This window comes from Bacillus rossius (assembly GCF_032445375.1).
Source record: "Bacillus rossius redtenbacheri isolate Brsri chromosome 4 unlocalized genomic scaffold, Brsri_v3 Brsri_v3_scf4_2, whole genome shotgun sequence".
Lineage (NCBI taxonomy): Eukaryota > Metazoa > Arthropoda > Insecta > Phasmatodea > Bacillidae > Bacillus > Bacillus rossius.
In genome coordinates, this window is record NW_026962011.1 from 38967058 (window position 1) to 38991655 (window position 24598).

Below are 24598 nucleotides of genomic sequence, written 5' to 3' on the forward strand. Positions count from 1 at the left end.
CACGACTCGCGCCGGTGACGACCAACCGGCCACATCCGGTCCGCTTCACAGTTTCCCGACAAAGAAACACAGATTCAATGGGATATTACAACAGTTTATTTTACAACAAATCTTACATAAAATTGAAGGTAAACTAACCAGAGTTATTCTTAACAAACGTACAATGTGTGCACCTTTAGTTATAGGGCACACATACAACCTTTATTCCAAATTCTTCCCGCTAACAAGAAAAGTGACGTCCCCGAAACCCTGTGGACGGTCTTAAAACAAATTGGCAAAATGGGAAAACAAATTTATTAGTTTTTTTTCCCCCGCGCAGCCAAAAAAAATGCCGACCCAAGCGCCGCCCACGATCCAAGTGCCGGGAAAAATTACTAGTAAAATCAGAGAATTTACAATCAGAGTACCACGTGAACGTACTGAGTTCACTAAACCAGACCGTAAGTAGGGGAGCGCTAAAACTAGCAAATATATGACTCATTAAAGAAAACAACGTACTGTTACGAACATTAGCAAGGCCACGTCACGCGCAGGTGCAGAGCTAGCTGGGCTGCATCACATGCCACCGTAACATGAGATGTGCTGTACGCACCTGGGTCGCCGCTTTATCTCCCTCCAGCCCTCCGCTCCCCCCGCGCGCCACTGTTAGTTTGACATCCGAAACCTGCCAGCTGCGGAGTTGCGCGAGCCGCCGACACGTGTTTTCGAGAGATTTCTGCCGTCGGGACGGCTCGCGATGACGCGACTGGCCCCGGCCGCTCTCGTGAGTTCTGGAATTGCGCCGGGGCCTATATATATCCCCGAGGTCGTCAGAGAGAGAGAGAGAGTCAGTTCGGAGTGTTCAGTCGGGAGTTCTCCCGCGGCGGAGTTTCCGGGCGATAGAGTCGCGGGTGCGGCAGAGTGGCGAAGTCCTTGGACGAAGGTTCCAGGGCAGGGAGTGAGTGAGTTCAGTGGAGTCGGAAGTTTTCCCGCGGCGGAGCTTCCGGGCGATAGAGTCGCGGGCGCGGCGGAGTCCCGAGTGAAGTTGCGAGCGAGGAGTCGAGCGGATCCTCGGTGAAGGCAAGTGCGTCGGCGGCGGCGCAGTGCGGCGACGGAGTCCCGCGGCGGAGATCCACGAGGGGCGCTGCGGTGAGAGTTGCGCCAGAGGTGCGGCCCTGCGAGGTGTGTGGAACGAGTGACTGGGAAATAGACCTTTCTTTAAGTGTAATTAATTATTTGCCATTTTAGAAGATTTTTGTATGTGACATAAGTTGTGGTAATAAATATAACTGTGTGTGTGTGTGATAAAAATCTTTAATTGGGCTATCCTTTACGAACCCGCGGTAAATCGTAACAGTACTTATATACCATCAGCCAGCTTACAAAGATATACAATCGGCGTGACTAGTTCTCTGGATATCGCATAAAGCTTCTCAGCGAACATTACTATAATTATTAAACATCCTGGTTACGTGAAAATAAACAATATTATACTAAATCTATATTTCAATAGTTTACTTTAAATATTACAATAAAACTTAAATGGCCTAGGTTAATTCGATTACTGCTCAGTACCTACACAATAGCATACTAAAGTGTCTTTAAAATTTATATTGGAAGGTGATATTTTATTTTTATAATTTGCTTGACGTCATTCCCAACGATGATGTTCGTAGAAACCAGCTGTCTTCAGCACAGTGACAGCCCCAACCCAGAGTGGAGTCAGTGACTGGACGCAGCGCATCGCTGAGACGTCAGCGCGCAAACAAATTAAGTTTCCAGGACGACTCACGTGCATAGGCTTTCAAAAAAAAATTATGTCATTAACTAAATTGTTTTTACAAAGTGGTTTAAAAATTTCATTTACTCGTATAGTGAAAATGCACTAGTCTAGTCCAACAAATGTAGGCCAAGGCTACAAGGCGTTTTGACGAAAGTACGTGAATTACGTAATGCCGGCGATTGCTATACACAATAAGTTACGTTTTCGTTAATACTCCTTGTGCACTAAAAAAAAAAAAAAAAAAAAATTCACGCACACAGCTTGTTCGAAGCGATAGTGAAGACCAGTATTGGAACTCACTTGTAACAAAGATATCGGCCTAGCGCATTACCTTGCGTAACGTAATCGGAAGCCTAGCGGTGATAGCCGTAGCACCACCCGTTGACGCCTTACGACTCCGTCCACGCCCAGCGCACGACTCCGCGTGACGTCACTAGCCTCCTCGGCCGCGCTCCCAAGCGGTCATAGCATGCAACAACGGTCTCATTCTCGCAAATAACTATAAAAAAATATTAATATAACATAACAAAATAATAAAAAAATAATTTAAATAAAAATACAGAAAAGCCATATAAAACTAAAATATGTAGGCCTACTGTAATAAACAAATGTAAAGGTGAATAGGCTTTTACCGTTAAATCAGCACAAGCAAATAAAAAAGTGCATAATATGGCTACAAGGCCACAATTTCTAGTATTTTCTGAAGCAAATAAATTCAGAAAAATCTTTTTTTTCTCACAAAATAACTATTAATTGGTAAGTTGTAAAATTATTTGCAAACGATGTTTACAATTCTTTCGCAGTAACCACCTTAATTCTTTTAGTCTATTCGTACACTGGAGCGGTCAATTTATATCTCAATGATACGTGGAGTTTATCAAACTTTGATAAAGTGGGTTACGGTGTACTTACATTCTAGAGGTAATCATACTGTTACGATTTACCGCGGGTTCGTAAAGGATAGCCCAATTAAAGATTTTTATCACACACACAGTTTTATTTATTACCACTACTTGTCACTTACAATTAATCTTCTAAAATGGCAAATGATTAACTACACTTAAAGAAATGTCTATTCCCCAGTCACTCGTTCCACACACCTCGCTGGGCCGCACTTCCGGCGCAACTCTCGCCGCAGCACCCCTCGTGGGTCTCCGCCGCGGGACTCTGTCGCCGCACTCCGCCGCCGCCGTCACACCCTTCGCCGAGATCCCACTCGACGACTCGCTCGCAACTTCACTCGGGACTCCGCCGCGCCCGCGACTCTATCGCCCGGAAACTCCCGACTCCACTGAACTCACTCACTCCCTGCCCTGGAACCTTCGTCCAAGGACTTCGCCACTCTGCCGCACCTGCGGCACTATCGCCCGGAAACTCCGCCGCGGGAGAACTCCCCACTGAACTGAACTCGAAGGTCGGCCAACCTCCTTATATAGCCCTTGGGTTCCTGTCCAGAACAATCGGGCATGTCTCCAAGATATCGCGTGACCTTCGCCGTCGAAATGCCCAGAAACGCGTCATGAGTCCTCGAAGGACGCGGCGGCTGCTCAAAGAACGCCGATAAACTCAACAAGCGTCGGGTTCCCACAAAACACACCGATAAACATGTCTGAGTCCCTCCATTCCGCAGTGCGGCCTCCCTTAAGTAACTTGATCTGAGGCAGGTGCGCGCCGCGACAGTCAGGATGTCGCGAGATAGTATGGCACGAGATACCAAGGAGAGGAAGCAGGTGGAAGGGGGCGCAGACAGGCCGAACGAGCGCGGCGACGCCAAGCACTGCAGCCAAGCGCGATCGTAACAATACTCTATGGTTATGAAATTAATAAAATTAATTTTAATATAATTTATATTACAACAATAATATTTGTACATTAATATTATAACTTTGGCTCAAGATTATTTTTACATAAAATAACATATACATATGACATTACATAGAAAAAAAAACAGTTGAATTTAAAAATAAATAAATAATTCCTATCTTAAAGTAATTGACAAAGTGAGACTGAAATGGTTAATTGTTTCTGCTTGACTGCAAAGATCGTGGTCTGAGAATAGGTCGCTCCTGCCATGGACAGTCACGTATACTATTTCTTGATTTTATCAGACAATTAAATGGTTACTACTGATAGTATTATTACAGTTAGCAAAAAAGGGTGTAACCAAGATGGCGTCTTTTGATTACGTCTTCTTAGAAATAAAAAATATTAATATTATCAGATGATGCCCTTGAAAATGAATTTCCGCAAATTCTCATCCCAAATTTTATTTACAAAATGCAAATTTTAAGATACAATTTAAATTTTTTTAGTTACATTACAATGTTGTGTCTGAAACGTTTGCGCTCTATGGCTTGCATCTGTCAGCAAAGCACGCCTGATACAAAGACCGCGCTAATGGCGGATACCCGAGGGCGAGACGCTGTGTAAGAGAGGCAGGCGCTGCTTGCGCAAGTCGGGTCGCGCCGGGACAGATAACCCTTACGCAAGGGTCCCTGTGCGCCCTTGTTTGTCCCGCGGGCAGAGCCGACCTTCGACATGGACAGCGGCGATAGCGAGAGCGTCCACGCCGCAGCACAGCGCAGCGACAGTCGCGGGTCTCCTCGGCCTGGTGCTGGTGCGAGCTGCGAGCGGGGCGTACCAGTAAGTAGCCCGGCACACCCCTGCCCCCTCTTGCTGGCCCTGGACTGGAGCAGGCCCCCTTGGGTTCTCTAGCCCGAGCGACGACACAGCTCCGGTACTAGCCTAGCAGAGGTTTGGATAGCCCCTCCACCGGACCACGGGTTCACTGGGTGATTGAGGGCTCCCAGCGTGATGTGGGAGATCGGGGGTAGGCGCCAGCAACGCTGACAACGTCTAAGAGCTCAGGACGCAGCCAATTGTATGGTTGGATGAGCGTGGCAGGGGGTGAAGGTGGTGTCTAAGCTGGGATGGGTAGCCTCGGCCTCTGGACATGGCTGGATCTCTAACAACTCTCCCGTTTCGAGTACACGGCGTGATCCGTATCCACGCCCGTGGGGGCCCCGGGCCGGTAGGGCTCATGCTAGGAGGGGCTGGCTTACCGAACCAAAAGAGGGAGCAATCCCTTATTCAGTTTACTTTTCTGTCACCACAGCCACCTCCCGCCGAAATGTCTCCCCTAACCTCAACTGTTGAATATTTTTAGAAGCTGGGTGTGGTTTTGTTGTAAAGAATAGTAGGGCTGCTAAGCAGCATGCCGAATTTATTTCTGACGTGAAACACACAATGATGATGTTCGAGTACTATATAGGCCCAATAAACCACCATTATTACTTAAAACAACGTGAATGTGCACACTTTCTTGCGATATAGGGACTCTCCTTTTTTGACGTGTAGCATCTTAGCTCTCGGTATGTGGCATTTGGTGGGAGTAATTTTGTGAATGCAACGGAATTGTGTAACAGGAAATAAAGGGAAGCGCGCGCAATTAGATTTTTTCGATTCGATATTTGACCCTTACTGCACATTTCATATGCTTACATTACATACCTAGAGCAATTAGGATTTCAAATACGATTCGATGAAGAAAGTTGATCAAATCGCCCTAAAAACATCAAGACCGCTTCGCAGTGTATTATATTTTTGCGGCCGTGTTAAAACTGAGCATTGTAGGCTTTGTACCTTATGAAACAGAACATAAAAGTTTCAAGAAGTTTGATTGGTTAGATTCTTCGCAATTACGAGTTTATTTTACCGCTGCGAGCGGCTGCGCTGGTTGGGAGTCGGCGCTCCTCGTGCGAGACCAAAAATGGCGGCGATTGGTGCATGGAAAATATTGCGACGAAACTGATTGAACAGTACATATTTACTTTTGTTTCTTCTTTTTAAGTAATGAATATACATTAGTTATTTTTTAAATAAATTTTTAACTGATTTATGGGCTTGTAAACGTATTTATTTTATTGCCGAACCTACAATAAAATGAGATAACTTAAAGAACATTAATATAAAGTGTAGTTTGGGTAATGAGTGTACAAACAAACTGCCGTAACAAGAATCAGATAAAAAATAATTTTTGGTTGTTAAATTTGCAGTTAAGTTTTGAAATTATCCATGGCTCATTGCTATTCTATTTTAAAAGATATTCAAAAAAATGAATTTCAATGAAATTAAAAAGATACTAGGTGGTACAACACTGAATTGGGTATTTATTCTCGTATTCTTTTGGTTTTGACACGATCTGATTCAAAACACGTATACTGGAGTGGTAGTTTTAGCACTGCGTGTAAAACTTTCATTGCCGGGATGAATGTCCCCGCGACGTGGCGCTGAGGTGCGACAGTTCCTGGAACTACGTAGTCAGGCGGAGCCCAGCATGGTCGCTGCCGGGCGTGGGAAGAGAAGGCTAGGAATGGGGAACGAAGATGATGATAACCAGGACGAAGAGGGGGGGAAAGGGGGTAATGGTGTATAGCGGGATACAATGTCATAGATGGCAGGCCGCAGAGCGAGCGCAAGCAAAATCGTCACCCTCCTAAGGCCTGCTCGCCACTGACGCGCTGGAACCAAGCTCCTGACCTGCCTTCACAATAACTGCGACCTACAGAGCCATCTAGACACTTTAGCATGGGCGTCGGAAAGATATATTTTTTTTTTTGGGGGGGGGGGGGGGACTGAAACTGATTTAGTTGTTGAGGAATATCCATCCCCTGGGAAAAAAGTGGGGGGTCCGGGGGTCCTCCCCCTGGAAAATTTGGGGTTTGAAGGTGCAAAAGGGTGGTTTTTAGGCATTTTTCTTTCCTAAATATTCTAATTATAGTTATGGTTGCAATATATAATTTATTTTTTATAAAAAATATTTTCAGTGAACTAATTTGTAAAAATACAGTGCTCACATTACCACGATTGGACTAAATGCACCTTGCGCAACACATGGGTTGTATCACAGAAATCATATTAATAATATAACTACGAAACTAAATATATTATTGGAGTGGACGAAATGGAAGACTTTTATTATTGAGGGGGACGTGTCCCCCCCGTCCCCCCCCCCCCCCCACGGTTGCGACGCCCATGCACTTTAGTAAGCAACTGATCCAAAATTCATTGTTTTCTGAGCGGTGACCGTTCTTTACCGTGCTCCAATCGCTTAATACCTAGTCTTTATAGTGCCTTGCCCTTATTTGCCTTCTTAATTGTCTAGTTAACGGCGAGGTCAAGATCATTAGGGACAGCCACACAACAGCACAGTTCTGAAGTAGCGTCTACACGATCCGTCGCGCCAGACTTGTGAGACTGTAACACTGTAACACTGGTTGTTTGGACGCAGGAGATCTCGTGTGGCTTCGCGTGCATCTGGAGAGGTGCGAGAACTGTGGCTGTGTGGACGAACGGCCGTCTCAACTTGACGAGTCCGCTCTCAGTACCGCAGAAGCTCTCTTTGCCGCATGGGTCCGACGGTTAGAACGTTGTTTACCATTGGTTTTGTGTGTTTGTGACCGAATTGAGGCGACGTTCAAAGAGGGGGCTTTGAAACAGAGTTCTGTGAATTCTATATAATCAATCCGTTCTTGTGGATTCGTAATCTGGCAGGGATCCATAGCGAGTTCACCAAACAACGGGGGTGTTAGCAGACGTTGAAAACCCATCCCCGAAGAGTTGAATAGTTGAAAATACGTCAGGTGAGACATACTTCCTCTTTTTTTGCCATCTACTTGACATTTTTCGCTCCAGGTGGGACGTGTGGTGTGACGGATGTTGTTAAAGGGTCGGCCTGCTTTTGTTTTGGTACCTTTAACACGAATATACAGAACGTATTCCTGGTTATTTTGCAGACTAAAATAAATCTCACTCTATATCCCTCTGTGTCTTTCCTCTGTGTGTGTGTGTGTATACATATATATATATATCTTTATATATATATTTCTTGTGTGCGTGTGTATGTCACTGAACTCCTCCTAGACGGCTGGACCGATTTTGATGAAATTTTGTGTGTGAGTTCACGGGGATTCGAGGATGGTTTAGATTCACAATTGGATAGTCTATCTCGATTCTGAGTTAAGAAAAACTAAAAAAAAAAAAAAACACGCTTTAAAAGCAAAAATTGCAACGCATTATTAGAAGCCATTATGTTTTGATATTGTAAGGAACTAAGTAGAGAGTAAGAAAAAAATAAAGATCCTGACAGTTTATAGCGTCGCCATATTTGTTTCAATTTTCAATACCCTTTTTGTATATTACAATTTAAATTGCAGAAAAAAAAATCATGTTTCATAGCCACACAAGTAGTGAGGATGGTTTAGATTTACAATTGGATATTTTATCTCGATTCTGAGTTAATAAAAACTAAAAAAAACACGCTTTAAAAGCAAAAATTGCAACTCATTATAAGAAGCCATTAAGTTTTGATATTGTAAGGAACTAAGTAGAGAGTAAGAAAAAAAATAAAGATCCTGACAGTTTATAGCGTCGCCATATTTGTTTCAATTTTCAATACCCTTTATGTATATTACAATTTAAATTGCAGAAAAAAAAATCATGTTTCATAGCCACACAAATAGTGAGGATGGTTTAGATTCACAAATGGATATTTTATCTCGATTCTGAGTTAATAAAAACTAAAAAAAACACGCTTTAAAAGCAAAAATTGCAACTCATTATAAGAAGCCATTAAGTTTTGATATTGTAAGGAACTAAGTAGAGAGTAAGAAAAAAATAAAGATCCTGACAGTTTATAGCGTCGCCATATTTGTTTCAATTTTCAATACCCTTTTTGTATATTACAATTTAAATTGCAGAAAAAAAAATCATGTTTCATAGCCACACAAATAGTGAGGATGGTTTAGATTCACAAATGGATATTTTATCTCGATTCTGAGTTAATAAAAACTAAAAAAACACGCTTTATAAGCAAAAATTGCAACGCATTATTAGAAGCCATTAAGTTTTGCTATTGTAAGGAACTAAGTAGAGAGTAAGAAAAAAATAAAGATCCTGACAGTTTATAGTGTCGCCATATTTGTTTCAATTTTCAATACCCTTTTTGTATATTACAATTTAAATTGCAGAAAAAAATCATGTTTCATAGCCACACAAATAGTGAGTGTGTGTCATTTCTCTATGTCCACGAGGTCTCGCCGCGTCAATTTTCTCCTTGGAGCGAACCCGTCCGCCTAATTAAATAAACAGCTGTTATCGTTGAATGATTTCATGATTTATTTAATTAAAATATATACTCTCATAAAAAAAAATTAGTTAGATAGACATTCAATAGGTGTCTTTCTCTCACTCTCTGTCTCTCTGAAACGTATGTAGCTTGCTCGCGGGTCAGTAATGCAGACAATCTTTACATTCTAGCTCGAGACGGAAAAAACAGTAAATGTGGTTTACAAAGACATTTTATGAAGTGTCTTCCCGTCATTACATTTGAAAGTAGAAACATATTTACTCAAAATTTAGGTAGTAACATATTTTTATTGCAAAGACTGAAATAGAGGTGAGAAAAATTATCATTTGTGAACATAAGAAAACTACTACAACTGCATCAACTGTTATGTTATAATGTTTAAATTTCTAAATGGTGCAAGATAATACAAAATTCCATGCGGAAAAAGTCGTGGGCAGCAGATACGTATAGTTATAGGTGTGGGGCTATGCATGCTGATTTTTCATATACTGCATGGATGCGAACATGTAAGAATAATCTATCTATCTTACTATAATAAAACAGTACTTTTTCTGTCTGTCTGCACGCGATTTTGATGAAATTTTGTGTGTGAGTTCACGGGGATTCGAGGATGGTTTAGATTCACAATTGGATATTTTATATCGATTCTGAGTTAAGAAAAACTAAAAATACACGCTTTAAAAGCAAAAAACTAAACATTGTTGATAATTAGCCTCCATGGCAACGGGCTTTTGCATTGTTGTTGCCTTCTGCGTAACCATAGGAAAGGTTTTTGGTAACGGCAGTGGCGTGCCCAAGAGGAGGGGTATGTATAATGAGAAGATACAAAAATGTCCAGCGTAGAAATACTTACCGCCATATCCATATCTCACAAAAAGTACATTTGGGCAGGACAATGTATGTCGGGTCCGCTAGAAAGATATATAGAGAGATAGAGATATAAATAGAAAGATAGAGAGAGTTATAGAGTTATACATAGAGAGATAGAGAATTAGAGAGATAAAGAGAGATGCTTAGTATACGTTTAAAAAATTGATTGAGGCATTGCAACGCATGCCGGGCATTATCTAGTATATATATATATATATATATATATATATATATATATATATATACACGTACATATATATATACACACACACACACAGAGGAAAGACACAGAGGGATATAGAGTGTGATTTATTTTAGTCTGCAAAAGAACCAGGAGTACGTTCGGTATATTCGTGTTAAAATGTGTATATAGGAACCAAAATATAAGCAGGCCGACCCTTTAACAACATCCGTCACACCACACGTCCCGCCTGGAGCGAAAACTGTCAAGTTATATATATATATATATTTGTCATTCTAAGGCATTGGGAGTATGTTTTTACCTATATATATATTTACCTATCTTTTTTACCTGTCACAGGTGTGACATGTATGTATATAAAAACACGCGCACATTCAAATACAGCGTCGTGTCAAAAATTCTAAGAAATCCGTCAAGTAATTCCGAATATTCAGGATTTTGAATGAACGAACATTAACATTTTTATTTATACAGATTGGGGCTTTGTCGCGCTAGTAATCTAATGAACCAACAAGAGGCAGGAATGAGGCTGACAAACAATTCCAGCAGGCTGCCCTACCCGAGGGGTGGGGTGTGTGGGGAGAGGCAGTACCCCGAGCAGACGTGTCCCAGCGGGGTCGTTACCACAACGCCGAAATACCATGTCGCCGAATTTCAAAATTGAGCACAACGCCGACAGCTAGAAAACTGCTGTGTACCACAACGCCGAAATAACAACTGAATGAATTTGTGTGTGTTTCTTAAATGTACCTTAACGCCGAAATACCACAATCAATACCTAACCTTACCTTACCTAACCTAACCTAACCTAGAGTAATATTACCTAACCTAACCTAACCTAGCCTATCCTAGCCTAGCCTAACCTAACCTAGCCTAACCTAACCCAGTCTAACCTAACTTAGTCTAACCTAACCTAACCTTTGTGGCAGTCCTGCAATGACATTTTTCGGCGTTGTGGTACACAGCAGTTTTCTAGCTGTCGGCGTTGTGGTCCATTTTGGCATTTCGGCGTTGTGGCGCGTCCCCGTCCCAGCGGGAGGAGAGTGATGCCGAGGGAGTGATGCTGAGCGATGCCCCGCAGCAGGGAGGATGCAGGCCGTGCAGTTGGACGCGAGCACGGGCCAGCTGCAGCTGCGCGTGGTGGACGTGCCACGTGCCCGGGGCGAGGACGTGCTCGTGCAGGTGGCCTTCTCGGGGGTCTGCGGCACGGACCTGCACGCCATGCAGGTGGGCGCCTCTGTCCCCTCTGTCACTCTTGCCCTCAGATCTAGCACCTCTATTTTTTTTTTTTTCAATGTGTAAACATCTTGGCCCTAGGTATACGGCATTTGGTAGGAGGAATTTCGTGGGATTGGAAAGGAAGTCCTAGAGATGGCGGACCTACATAAACTCATAATATGTAGTCACTTGCGTTTTTTGTACTGTATTTTTTAGAAGAGTTAAAATGTCTGAACTGCCTGTTTTCGAAGTAATTTTTCAGGCATGAAACAACCGGTACAGATCCTTTATCTTCATTTCTTTGCCACCTTGAGGCGACACCGCGCTAGAAGCACCAACCAGCGAGCGTTGCGCCGACGCCGATGGACGTTGCGACGAAACAGAGATGACGTGCGTGTGAATGCAGCAAGTAACCGGGTCCCGGCCGCGACATTCACTTTAGTACAGCATGGAATTATCTTCAACACATAGTTAGGTCCGCCCAACGCACTCGACCCTCACTTGTCAACTGCCGTGAAAACCTCAGGATGTGGGAATTTCTCCTTGCCATTTATCCGGTTTCCCATGCAGGGATGATCTTTACATTACTACCGCATCGCCAGTTTGGTCGGGATTTTAAGTTCGCGATTTGTAGTTTGACAACGTTTTCGGGCAAATCTCCCACTGTGCGCCGCTGTGCTGTTTAGAGGTGTAAAAGTAACGAAAAAAAGCGTACCCGTATGTATTCGTTACTATAAGAATTAGTACTCGTTACTATCGTATCGTTAATCGTTACTTCTGATACCGCATAACATGCTATGTTATGTTGCAGGAGCGAATCGAGTCGTATTGCGTACGCGTACAGTATGACGTCGCGTAAATAATAATAAAAAGAATATAAACAATTAACGATATTTGATAATTAACAGTTTTTGTTAGCCAAGAAACAATTAAATCTCATTAGAGCGGCTTTATTATATTATCTCTTTTAAGATAAAAAAAACCCGTGAAAATTCGCGATAGTAAAAAACAAAAACACATATTTCTAATTTGTAAAAAATACTTTCTTACGTTGTTTCTGTCAATCTCAAACTTTGTCTACACACGCAATACCTTTAATAAACAGTAAAAAACTTGGACGACGAATTTCCAAATTATACTTTACTTAATAAACAAACATCGTTCTTTGTAACGTAAACTCATCGAACATGCGCGCGCATGCGTGAAACATACGAAAAATGCGAGTAACGAAATGCAGCCGTGTGTAAGGTTTCGTTACTCGTTACTAGATGGCGCACCCGTTACTCAGTACCGAATACATGCGGTTTGCTACAGCTCTAGTGCTGTCGCAGGGCGGCTTCCCGTGTCGCCAGACGGGCCCGCTCACCCTGGGGCACGAGTTCTGCGGCGTGGTGCGGGCAGTCGGCGACCAGGTGCGCGTCGTCAAGGTCGGCGACCGAGTGGCCGTCAACCCCAAGAGGTGAGCCCCCTCTCCCCCCCCTGGATCCGCTCATGCACCCCGTCATCTGATCAGGGGCGTAGCCAGGGGGGGGGGTTTAGGGGTTCAAACCCCCCCCTCCCCCTTAGCACCAAATATTTAATTAATTTCTTATTCATCACTCAAACAATTTCGTATTAAAATTAATAAAAATTTTAACATTACTATATTTAAATTTAAGTACCGAAAACTGCTAAAATGGCACTATTTTACACCTTAAAATCCAAATTTTCCCGGGGAAAGAACCCCCGGACCCCCCGCTTTAATACGAGGGGGGGGGGGGGGCATGCTTCTTAACACCCTCCCATACACAAATCCTGGCTACGCCACTGCATATGATGCTTTCGGCAATACAGCCCATCCTGTGAACCGACGTTGTTATTTAATTCCATGCGATCTGTAATCCAGCACAAATATAGCCACCCGTTTTCATTTTTTTTTTTTTGTTGGATTTCGGTTTTTGACCTTTGCCGCCAGAGGTCACGTTACTGCTGTACCGGTGTTTTTAGCTCGTTCGGGGTTTATCTCCATCGTCGGTTAAATTTTCAATACAGTTTTTTTTTCTATTTCCTATACTAACCCAACCAATACTAACCAAACCAAACTATAATAATGCATAGTAACCCAATCCAACCCAACACAAACCAAACCATACTAACCCATACTAGCCCAGCCCAATCTAACCCAACCTAACCCTAACCTTAACCTAACCTAGTCCTAATCTATCATTAACCTAAACCAAACCTAACCTTAAAAGCATATGACTAAGACTAAGAGCCATAACACATAATGATATGCGATGCTTCTACATGGTTGGCCAAAAGTCAATAGTGGTTATAACTTTAAATAACTTTATATTTATAATTAGTTTCCGTTGATTTTTCACATACTTATAGATCAAGGATGGGAAATTGTTTGCACTTATGTATGGAATACAATTCGGGTTAATCAGTGGGAAATAATGAAAAATAGAAAAGTTATTCACAGTTATAACCACTTGGTGACTTTTGGCCCATTCTGTACAGGCATCTCAGATTTAATGACCAAACTCAAGGAATAAATTAAACAGAAAACATCTAAATCCATTGTAAAAATTTTTTTTCTCGAAAAATCCTTCATTCATGAGCTATTTCATTATTGATTTTCTAACTTTTCACTATCTTAACACATAAAAATGCTTAAAATTATATATTGATATGTGCCCTTTGAATTTTTCGAAATAGTGATAGATTTATGGCAGATGGTATTTTTTTTTATATATATTCAGTCTGTTTAAACAATTGACAAATAATATCAGTTTCAAAATTTAATATTTCTCTAAATTTTAAACTCTAAAAATATTTGTAACTTTATTGTATGTGAAAAAAAACCATTGGTAGAGCCATGAATATTTCGCGAAAAGATTCCGAGACTTAAGTTATAAGTTAAAAACACTGTAGCACCATCTGCGTTCCGTGATTGGGTGAATTTCTTTCAGGTACATGTCGATTGATGCAACACCAATCAGAGTAATTCAGTGCGAAAGCAAACGCGTCCCGGGTAGGTCAGTAAAAAAAAAAAGGCAACGACTTCTCTCGCGGACGGCCGCTAATCGCAAGGAAGAAACAGCTGGTGCGGGTATATCCTAAATAGGCGTTCAGATTTACTCGCGAAAAATGCCTGCCCGCCCCTAACCTTAGGTAAACTCGACGTCGAGAAGTAAAGGAAACAGGTGCGGGGAACTGCAGATCAGTGGAGTAGCTAAGGTGAATGGCATCCCTGGCCAGACTTGAAAATGGCGCCACCCTCGTGCATTAAAAGAGAGAGAGAGAGGGGGGGGGGAGGGTTTCAGTAACCGCGAAACCGTCGCGGCGGCGCCCCCTCCTGGGGAAGCCTACAACTCACGTAGTTTCGGTTACGTTCGTGCAACTTCGGATTTCCTCTCAAAAAATTGAAATTAAAAAAAAAATCGAAGGGTTAGGTTAGGTTATGTTAGATCAGTCACAACATGCTTTGTTTTCTTTGGAAACTTCTGGTTTAGCGGCTGAAGTGGCGTTAGTACCGAAACGCAAGACTTCGGAAATCTTCGGAAATTCTTGCAGGGAACCGAAACTACGTGAGTTGTAGGCTTCCCCCCTCCCCCAAACCCTCCTGCCCCGACGCCCCTGGCGGGGGGTCATCCCTGCCACCCCGCTTGCTCCGCCGCTGACTGCAGTGGGACCGTGCTCGGCCCGTCGTGACGACGACTGAGCGGGGAAAGGCGGCGGGCAGCGGGGCTAAGACGGCGAGGGGTGTTGCAGGGGCTGCGACAGGTGTGGCCTCTGCCAGGACGGCCGGTACCAGTTCTGCGAGGTGGACGCGGCGGCCCACTCGGTGGGCATGTGGCGCGACGGCGGCTGGGCCGAGCTGTGCCTCGTGCCCGAGAAGAACCTGCACCGGCTGCCCGCCGGCATGAGCCTGAGGCAAGGTGCGCACCCCCCCCCCTCCCCAGGTCGCGCGTCACGCCTTCACGTCACAGACGAGAGAGCCACGCCCAGAGGTTCCCTGAAGTTCATGCTCGCCTCTTTTTTTCCCGTTCTATCTCATTGTATAAATCGGTGTGGCATTAAATTTTGCGGTCGTTCAGGATAGGTTAGCTACATTATAATGTAACCCCGACCTTCAGCAATCTCAATGACCTTGATCGCTACCGGGGTCTACAAATAACCTTTCACACACACCGCCACAGAGAAGCAAAAAAAAAATAATTCTTATATGTACCCTTTCCCCGTCATGTGTGTATGGGATTAAAAAAAATGATTATATAAGTGACACATTGAAGGGGGTCGATGAGGCTCCACACGTAAAGTAAGGCTCATACAGACGTACTGTGTATTGATTTAATGCAATACTCCGGTGATGACGCCGCGTCTCTCCAACGCGCCCCGACCGACGAAACCTCTACGCTCGTTCAGCGCAGGCACCCGCCCCTTGCGGTCCGTCCACTCCGGCGTCACATCGAGCAGTCCTCGTTCCTCGCACTAGCGCCTAAAGACAGGCCCGTACTACCAGCCAAGGCACGTCTGCTGTCTTTAGGCCCGTACTACCAGCCAAGGCACGTCTGCTGTCTTTAGGCCCGTACTACCAGCCAAGGCACGTCTGCTGTCTTTAGGCCCGTACTACCAGCCAAGGCACGTCTGCTGTCTTTAGGCCCGTACTACCAGCCAAGGCACGTCTGCTGTCTTTAGGCCCGTACTACCAGCCAAGGCACGTCTGCTGTCTTTAGGCCCGTACTACCAGCCAAGGCACGTCTGCTGTCTTTAGGCCCGTACTACCAGCCAAGGCACGTCTGCTGTCTTTAGGCCCGTACTACCAGCCAAGGCACGTCTGCTGTCTTTAGGCGCTAGTGTTCCTCGCGGCCTTCACTCGGAGCATTCCACTCGGAAAACTTCGGCTCGGCCCGAACATTACCGAAAGCGTGCAGTATAGTGCACTAACTTAACACTTGCTAGCTCGACAGTGCAATTTCAGAAAAGTTCAAGGAATTAAATTTACCAATTAAGTACCAAAAAGAAAAGAAAATTAATTCAATATAAAAATAAATTAAATAAATATAAAACAATTAGATATAGTGACCAGCAAGTAATAACACTCGGTTGAGGCAGTTACCAACATGGTAACAATAAATACTTTAAAACATTGTGGATGGTTGGTTATATTAGGTAAGTATAGATACATTAAAAATACTGTAAAATCATTTTATGGTTGCTTAGCAAATAACTTTTTTCATTATGTAGCTATCCAGCGCTAGGAAACCGTTTACATGATTTCACAGTATCTTTAATGTAGCTGTCCTAACCAAACAAACCGTCCACAATGTTTTAAAGTATATATAATGTAGCTAACCTAACCTTTTACAATGAACCAAAAAAAAAAAAAACCCCGAAGATGCACGATTGGGCGTTAGGCTCTCTCGTCTGTGAAAAAAAGGCTTCCCCAGGTCACGGCTTGTGGTGCGCGCGTGACAGACACGCGGTGCCCATGTCGCACGTCACATGCGCCAAAACAGCATCTGCTATTTTACATTCCACTCGAAACTGTAGTTTTCAAGTTTCATTATACGGCTAGTAATTATATATAGCAGCTTGGCGAATAATTCACCGACGTTTCGATCGACATTGCAGTCGCCATCATCAGGGAGCTGTTACCTCACCCTCAGGTAACTGCTCCCTGATGATGGCGACTGCAATGTCGACCGAAACGTCGGTGAATTATTCGTTAAAGGACACGGCTACAACCCAGAAGCCAAGCTACTTCAGACAATGGCCGTGAAAGCCTGCGAACATTATTAGTAATTATATAAATAAATATATTAATATGTATATATAGAGAAAGAGAAAGTATTTTTCTTCTTCTTTATAACAAGGGAGTAGAAAGCTTAATATGTTTAATGTATAGTCAGAATTTTGAAACAAAATTTAACATTCAACCGTGGTAAAACTTGTGGATGAAGTAACGATTAGATAAAATATCACCGTTAATTGAAGTTCTGCGATGATCTCTTTGGAGTAGCTTCAAGACAATTTGAGTTTCAAACTACTCCAATCATTACTTATGCCTTTTTTAATATTTAAGTGTAATATATTTTTTAAATTACAATTCTTATACGGTGAAAACCAAATTTCGTTCATTGTATTGCTCACTGGGGCGGCATTTACTGCGTGGCGAGCAATTTGCACTTTTCGCACAAACGATACCAGTTTCCCAGAACAAGGATAGAAAAATAAACGTTACTGCTGCACACACAGTAACATCATTATTAGACATTAAAATAAATGTACCGACTTTGTAACGAAAAATTTACCTCAAATAAACGAAGTGTACGACATAATTTCAGACGATACTCTTCATAGAAACAAATCCCATTTTAGACTTACGAGTTCTGTTTGCAGTTGAAAAGGGGTGAACACACACAAGTGGAATATAAAATTTAGTTTTTTTTTGCAGTCTTTATCATTTACTTTACTAAGATTACTTGTGCATATATGTTCGAAGTAAGAGAACATAGTACCCGTACATTTACTGGGTGACAAATTCACGCTGATTCCCAGATAATTTGTACCTAACCAGAGTTCTTCGTAAATTTAAGGCGAGAAGTGTTAGTACTGTAGAGGACACCTGGGACGGGTAAGCCGGGGACAGGGTCGTTACCACAAAGCCGAAATACCATAACGCCGAATGTCAAAATTGACAACGCCGACAGCTAGAAAACTGCTGTGTGTACCACAACGCTGAAATGACAACTGAATGAATTTTGTGTGTGTTTCTTAAAATGTACCTTAATCTAGCGTAATATAACCTAACCTAACTTAACCTAGCCTATCCTAGCCTAACCTAACCTAGTCTAACCTAACCTAGTCTAACCTAACCTAGTCTAACCTAACCTTTGTGTCAGTCCTGCAATGACATTTTTCGGCGTTAGTTTATTTCGGCGTTGTGGTTATTCGGCGTTGTGGTACACAGCAGTTTTCTAGCTGTCGGCGTTGTGGTTAATGTGGTATTTCGGCGTTGTGGTGCGTCACACCCGGAGTGTTCCCGGGACGCGAGGCCGGCTGCCGCACGGGGCGACTCGTGCCGCAGCCTCGCTGATGGAGCCCTTGTCGTGCGTCGTGCACGGCTGGGAGCTGGCGGCGCCCCTGCCCGTGGGCAGCCGGGTGCTGGTGCTGGGGGCGGGCGTCATCGGCAACCTGTGGGCGGCCCTGCTGCACCACCACGGCCACCGCCAAGTCACCGTCAGCGAGCCGCTCGAGGGTCGCCGCCGGGCGCTGCACAAGCTGGGTGAGTGCCCTCCGCTGGCAGTTGAGTGTACTCTTCAACAAGGACACTAAATACCTACTTCTTCTAGGTATGCATTTTCTGCATTCATTGTTTTTGACGTGACAACGTCTAATAAATCGACGACCGCAGGCTGCAAGCACGAAAAAGTGTCCCGTTACGCTGTATCCCGTTACGCTCATTGTACGCTTGCGCCGCATCTATCTCTCTTCCACTCGATCGGAACAACCATCGATTTGACTTTTTTCGAGGCACGTTAAACTTGAAACACTCCCATTCGTTTCCTAATTTTCCTATCATCGTCCTATCCTTAACAGAATAACACAGATACGAAGAAGTTAAATGGCAAACATGTATAAAAGTTATAATTAAAATAAAATAATCTCTTCGTTAAAGTAATAAACATATTTGAATAAATGACTGCAAATAAAAGTAAATTTATGAATTAAATTGTAGATTTCATTTCACTCCTTCTTTGTATCCATACAAAATAGTGATAATTCAATAAAAATGATTTCATTTTATTCATAAAAGTATGCAATCATTTTATCAATGTTTTGTTATGACGTTGTCACGTTAAACTATCGTCCGTAAACCGACTTTACAGACAACCAATTTTTTTTTAATGGAACAGAAATATTCATGTTAAATTACAGATATTCGTAAATTTCTTCATTTACATGAAAACAACTGTACCTATCCCTACAATGCTTTGTGTTCTCGCAGTTCATTCCCACATTAATAAGCATGATACAATAAAATAATGTCCAAATGTTGAATATTCTTTTTGACTTTTGTCATTGTTAAAAAAATATTTCCTGGAAATAAATATGTATTAAAATATGAATTTGTGCGCCAATTTTCGATAAGCGTATTTCGTATATGCAAGAATAACTATAGCCGTGTGTTGTGCGAAGTTACAATATCTTTCTTGTAGTCTTACAATTTATTTATTGGCATCTGGTTGTTTTGGTAAAAGTACAGAATGCATGCGAAACGTACTAGAGCGCGAGCGGGTGCTGTCACCACTTAGAAACACACAACTTAGAAACACACAAGATAGGATCTTCTAAATTATGCCTGTTCTAAGTTGTGTGTTTCTAAGTTATGACGTTTCTAAGTCGTGTGGTTCTGCGTTACGTGTTTCTAAGTTTATGTGTTTTTAAGTTATGACAGTTCTAAGTTGTTTGATTCTAACTTATGACAGTTCTAAGTTACGTGGATTTTTTCGAGGTTTCTTAGTTCTCACTAGAGACCTGCAAAATTCGCGGATTCATCCGGTGATAGGCTAGAATTCAAACACATATACCTCTTAGATAATTTTGCTATTGGCTTACCGTTCATCCGGACGAATCTCAACCAGTTATGAACCCTCAACCAAAAAAGGATCGAATCACAGACAAACCAGCTGAGACAGTCGACTTACAAGTCGGCAGCCAATGAACTTGCGTTATTTGCCCGAGTGTACAGGGGTAGTATGTGCAGTCTATCCTGAAGGCCATCGAAACCGCGAATTTTGCAGGGCTCTTAGTTATGACTGTTCTAAGTTGTGTGTTTATACGTTGTGACGGTTCTAAGTTATGACGTTTCTAAGTTGTGTGTTTCTACGTTGTGTGTTTCTAAGTTATGTGTTTCTAAGTTATGATCGTTCTAACTTATGACAGTTTTAAGTTATGATCGTTCTAACTTATGACAGTTCTAAGTTACGTGGATTTTTTCGAGGTTTCAAAGTTATGACTGTTCTAAGTTGTGTGTTTCTAAGTTATGATCGTTCTAACTTATGACAGTTCTAAGTTACGTGGATTTTTTTTCGAGGTTTCTAAGTTCTGACTGTTCTAAGTTGTGTGTTTCTAAGTTTAGATCGATCTAACTTATGACAGTTCAAAGTTACGTGGATTTTTTTTCGAGGTTTCTAAGTTCTGACTGTTCTGAGTTGTGATGTTTGTAAGTCGCGTGTGGTACCCGAGCGCGAGAGAGAGCCGACAAGGGTCGTTATGCCGCAGGGACGGGCTACGAGGTGGTGAGCCCCGCCGAGCTGCGCGCCAAGCCGGCCGGCTGGACGGTGGACCTGGTGGTGGACTGCAGCGGCCACGCGCCCGCCGTGCAGCACGCGCTGGGGCTGCTGGGGCCCGGCGGCACCCTGCTGCTGTTCGGGGTCGCTCCTCCGCGGGCCGTCATCAGGCGAGCGACCACCCCCGCCCAACTGCAGCGTCCCGGTGTTTGGCACGGGCAACAATTCCGAAAAATAAAAAACATGACGATAAAAAACATTCTCAGAAAACAAGATCGAATATAGCTGATTTCGGACAAACAGAACCAACAATGAAACGGACGATAGTTTAACGTGACAACGTCATAACAAAAAATTTGTTGAAATGATTGCATACTTTTATGAATAAAATTTGAAACATTTTCATTTTAATAAAAAAAAAAGAATAAAAACTTGAAATTATGCTAGTAATCAGATTTTTAAAATGCAAGAATAATTAACCTTTGTTGCCGAAATTGTTGTTGTAATAAGCAATGAAAACCACATTTACTTTTCACTTCACTTTATAAACAGTCGAGTGGAAGAGAGATAGATGTGGCGCAAGCGTAGATACAATGAGCGTAACGGGACACAGCGTAACGGAACAATGTGGTTAACGGGACACAGTGTAACGGAACAATGTGCGTAACGGGACACATCGTAACGGAACAATGTGCGTAACGGGACACTTAACATGGATGCCATATTTGTTACATTATGACTAATATGTTGCCTAAAACAAACATATAGGCTAAGGATAAGTATTTGCTTGTTTAAAATTAGATTTATTTTATCCTTTATCATCGATTTATTAGACGTTGTCACGTCAAAAAAGTAAAGAACGTAGGCCCCCCCCCCCCCCAAGTCAACCAAACACGTCCAGCATGGCCCGGTTAGAAGGGGCAGTTGCTGCTCTCGCAGATGGCCGCCAATAACTAGGGGACTCGAAAAAAAAATCGCAGATTCAATTTACCTTCACGATAGACTACACAGTCCTCTGTGTACTCGGGCATACAACGGCAGTTCGTTCGTTGCTGACTTGAGAGCGGTCTCAAGTGGGTTGTCTACAAGTAGAAGACTTCTTTCGTTTGACGGTTTCTCACTGGCCCAGAACCCTTCAAGTACACAGTGAGTCAGTAGCGAATCAGTTCAAAGGTAGACTATATGCAATTGAAGTTTAGCATATCGTAAAATGAAACCGCGAATTTTTTTCCCGGTCTCTACGGCAATAACAAGAAACTTCTGGCACGGGCAACATACCATATTGCAGTCCAGGGGCGTAGCCAGGGGGGGGTTTTAGGGGTTCGAACCCCCCCCCTTAGCTCCAAATCTTTAATTAATTTCTTATTCATCACTCAAACAAATTTCATATTAAAATTAATAAATTAATAAAATTTTTACCATTACAATATTTAAATTTAAGTACCGAAAACTGCTAAAATAGCACTATTTTACACCTTAAAATCCAAATTTTCCCGGGGGAGGACCCCCGGACCCCCCGCTTTAATACGGGGGGGGGCATGCTTCTTAACACCCCCCATACGCAAATCCTGGCTACGCCACTGTTGCAGTCTAATGGGCGTTCAAATGTTTTCACAAAAAAATGCTCACCTCTACGAATATCTAGGGACCAGAAGAATCCAGGGATTAAAACAGGATTACCTTTCACCTGCTTCTATGATTGGCCCACAGTTGTATGGTTACCCAGGTTATAAATCTCTCAAGTAAGCGACCACTGAGCAAGGAAATTCTTCCCAAGTGTGCACACGACTGTGGGGTTTATCCTAAAAGTAACATAAACAGCGAAAATATTCCAGTCCCTACGCATAAAACATTCTGTGCAACAACGTGAAAAATACTTTGAAAATTTACACAAATTTACGTGGCAGTGTTTAGTCTCAAACGATGTCAGTCAACATTACGCCAACGTCTGTTAATGAAAAATAATATATCAATTACAATTACTATGGTTTGGTGAATTTGCCATACAAGATGGTGTATTTTTACACAGTTTTATTTATATTTCTCATGCATTGCATTCGTAAATTTATCACAGATGCTAGTTAATTTTACCTCAATAATTAGTTAATTTATAAACGCTAATAATATGCAAAACGTTAGTCCTTCCAAAAACATTTTGTTTTGTTTTCAAACATATTAATCCATATTGTATAGGTACTAAAGAGTTATTTTTAATTGTATTACAATTAAATACTTGAATGAAATATTAATAAAAATCAATTATCGGGAATACAACTAGCAGAACCATGCGTTCAGTAACTGCCATATAATCAGTAAGAATATGTGCAATGATGAGATTTTGTCAATATGTAGCTTAGCCTACATGTATTTTTTTAGGTACTTGGTCGTTGTAAATATACTCTGACGAATATTAGGCATGTGCACAATGACGTGATTACGTTTTAAAGTTTCAGTGTAGTGATGAAAATAGGACATTAATTTAACACTTATCGTATGTAAATCTTCACATATAGACTACATCCAAATGCATAATTTAACACATTATTTATTATAATTTTAAATGTAATTCGTGCAATTAAACTGAGCCTGTAGAACACCATGTTTAATTCCTAAAAATTGTTGTTTATAAGGCGAATGTCGAAGTGACAAAAAAACCTCTTAAATAAGTTTCACAAAAATGGATAAGCATTTTTTGTAAGAATATTCACGGTTTTCTAATAACTATTGCGGCTTAAGGCTACACACCTCATACACTGCATCAAGAGTAGTTTTTAGTTTGCAAGATTACAAAAATGTATATGTCTTTTGTTTGTTTCAGCATTTCTCCGTACGACATGTACAAAAACGAGCTGAAAATAAAGGCGGTGAATCGGAACCCCTTCACCTGCAACAAGGCACTTGGACTCATCGAAGCGATGGGTGACAGGTAAGAAACTGAAGACGTTTCACTTAGCACAGGAATTCGTTTTCAAGCTGTCGTGTGTGTGTGTCAGGGGCGTAGGAACCGGGGGGGACAGGGGGGACGTGTCCCCCTGAACTTTTTGGGCGGAGGGGAATTCCCCCTCCCCCCCCCCCCCAACTTTCTAAACCGTGATATTTTTATTTCATGATATTATTCTGCCCAACTTTATTTGTAATTTCTTCACTCATCAAATTTTATCTTAAGGAAACAATAATAATTTTAACATCGATGTATCCAATGGTTAGATACAAAAACTGCTTAAAAAGCGCTATTTTTCACTTTTAAAATCAAAATTTTCCGGTGGAGGACCCCCGGACCCCCCGTCTTAGTAAGAGGGGAATTGGTTTACATGACATCAAAATCATTATTTGTCCCCCTAACTTTATGAACACAGCTACGCCAATGGTGTGTGTATGTGTTAGTTTACTAACTGCGCTGTGGTTCTGTTACTTTCCTAGATACATCGACTTCGAAAAGCTGGGAGTGAAGACATTTCGCCTGACCGAGTACAAGTCGGCAATCGAAGAGCTCGCCAAAGGGTCGATATCGAAAGCTATGTTCGAAGTTGATGCCGAGTTCCCGAAAGGCGCTTAGATAGGCCAGCGAACCACCGAATATCGAAGTATCGAGAAAACGATACTTGAGGTCGTGTGCGCTTTGCCACCGCAGCGAGAAGAAGTGAAAGTTGTAAACAAAAGTTAAACTTTCCCTGACACTGTATTCCTCTGCCGCATTTAACTTGCGACAAACGGAATATTTTATGCTTATTTTTGTTTTTGTTTTAGCATAACTCATTAAAGCCTATTATTGAGCAGATGCTCATACTACAGAATGACGGAATAAATAAATAAATAAATGTGACAAAATGAGTAAGATGTTTGTCCAAGTTACATCTTCCAAGACTGTCTGGGCCAGCGGTCTACTGGACAGGCCACGTGCAGATTTGAGGCTAAAGGTCATGGGAAATAGCGTAGTGCTGGAAAAAAAAAAATAATTTTAAAGTAATGATTTTCTTTTCTTTAGATATTAACTACATATATTATTATATACATATAGCAATGTGTAATATACGTATATTCTTACTATGGACGTAATAGAGATTTTTTTAATGTTTAAGGTTCTTAAAGTGTACAAAATTGGCACCAAAACTCAATCT

The 24598-nt window shown here is 42.2% G+C and overlaps 1 protein-coding gene across 2 annotated transcripts; it reads left to right on the top strand.

The window, feature by feature from the left end:
• Positions 1–4277: 4277 nt before the first annotated feature.
• Positions 4278–24308, top strand: LOC134541994 (D-altritol 5-dehydrogenase-like). 2 transcript variants are annotated; one of them, XM_063385771.1, is made up of 8 exons: positions 4278–4405; positions 11063–11208; positions 12531–12658; positions 14956–15122; positions 18275–18472; positions 20473–20650; positions 23299–23406; positions 23901–24308. In XM_063385771.1, the coding sequence occupies exons 2-8, from the start codon at positions 11071–11073 to the stop codon at positions 24034–24036; spliced, it is 1053 nt and encodes a 350-aa protein (XP_063241841.1). In that variant the 5' UTR covers positions 4278–4405; positions 11063–11070; the 3' UTR covers positions 24037–24308. The 2 variants fall into 2 exon arrangements, with proteins under 2 accessions (XP_063241841.1, XP_063241842.1); XM_063385772.1 differs by lacking the exon at positions 12531–12658 and having other exon boundaries at positions 4284–4405.
• Positions 24309–24598: the final 290 nt, after the last annotated feature.